The sequence below is a fragment of the Sphaeroforma arctica genome (genome assembly GCF_001186125.1).
Source record: "Sphaeroforma arctica JP610 unplaced genomic scaffold supercont1.211, whole genome shotgun sequence".
NCBI classification, from domain to species: domain Eukaryota; class Ichthyosporea; order Ichthyophonida; genus Sphaeroforma; species Sphaeroforma arctica.
In genome coordinates, this window is record NW_014040347.1 from 42612 (window position 1) to 43918 (window position 1307).

The window sequence follows — 1307 nt, forward strand, 5'->3', positions numbered from 1 at the left end:
AAGTGTGTGATATATTACGTATAGATGGCAAGTGTGGGATATATCCCGTGTAGATGGCAAATGTGTGATATATTACATGTAGATTGCAAGTGTGTGATATATTACGTGTAGATGGCAAGTGTGTGATATATTACGTGTAGATGGCAAGTGTGTGATATATCCCGTGTAGATGGCAAGTGTGTGATATATTACGTATAGATGGCAAGTGTGGGATATATCCCGTGTAGATGGCAATTGTGTGATATATTACGTGTATTGGCAAATGTGTGATATATCCCGTGTAGATGGCAAGTGTGTGATATATCCCGTGTAGATGGCAAGTGTATGATATATTACGTGTAAATGGCAGGTGTGTGATATATTCCGAGTAGATGGCAAGTGTGTGATATATTACGTGTAGATGGCAAGTGTGTGATATATTACGTGTAGATGGCAAGTGTGTGATATATTACGTGTAGATGGCAAGTGTGTGATATATCCCGTGTAGATGGCAAGTGTGTGATATATTGTGATATATTACCTATAGATGGCACAGAGTATGCCTGGGATTGTAAAGTAATATACGCCAGAATAAGGAAGGGTTGCCACATTTAAAACCTTCTCAAATGATAGGATAGCATATTCACGCTTAGGCAGAGAACGGAATGGACCTCAAGAAGGTCTTTTAGTATTGATGGCGTGACGTGCGTCAATCTGCAACACACACACACACTAAACACCGAATTGACCAGTATAAAAAGCCATGCCACATTCGTAGATATGATCTCGTTGAAGCTAAACCAAATATCACCATGATAACAGGCATCTAATGCACTTCTGTGAGACCCACACACCTGAACTAGCACTCAAACGGTGAAGTATCCGCATTCTCACCACCACAGTCGGCAAACCCGGAGAAGACAATGGAATGATCGGAGATGTCGTAAACTCGATATTCCAACCAGGAGTCAACAAAGGACTGCACCAGTTCACCAACTACGCATTCATTGGCCTGTTAGTGGTACTGCTGGCGTTGGGGATCTTCTATGAATTCAACATCCACGTTATGTTCATGCTGGTGCTGTCCACGGGCCTACTGATAGCTATCAACTGGTATGTGGGCGTGCGCTGCTGAATAACACCCACACACACACACACACATAGATACATAGATACACACACGTACACACACACACACATACGCACATACGTACATACACACACAAACACACACACACATACACACACACTGACACGCACACACACACATATATATATTTTACATATATACATATATACATACGTATACACACACACACACACACACA

General features: G+C 41.8%; 1 protein-coding gene across 1 annotated transcript; it reads left to right on the plus strand.

Moving 5' to 3' along the window:
- Positions 1-342: 342 nt before the first annotated feature.
- On the plus strand, positions 343-1114 carry SARC_03934 (hypothetical protein; the record flags this gene model as incomplete). Its single annotated transcript, XM_014302254.1, has 2 exons — positions 343-349; positions 882-1114. The coding sequence occupies 2 exons, from the start codon at positions 343-345 to the stop codon at positions 1112-1114; spliced, it is 240 nt and encodes a 79-aa protein (XP_014157729.1).
- Positions 1115-1307: the final 193 nt, after the last annotated feature.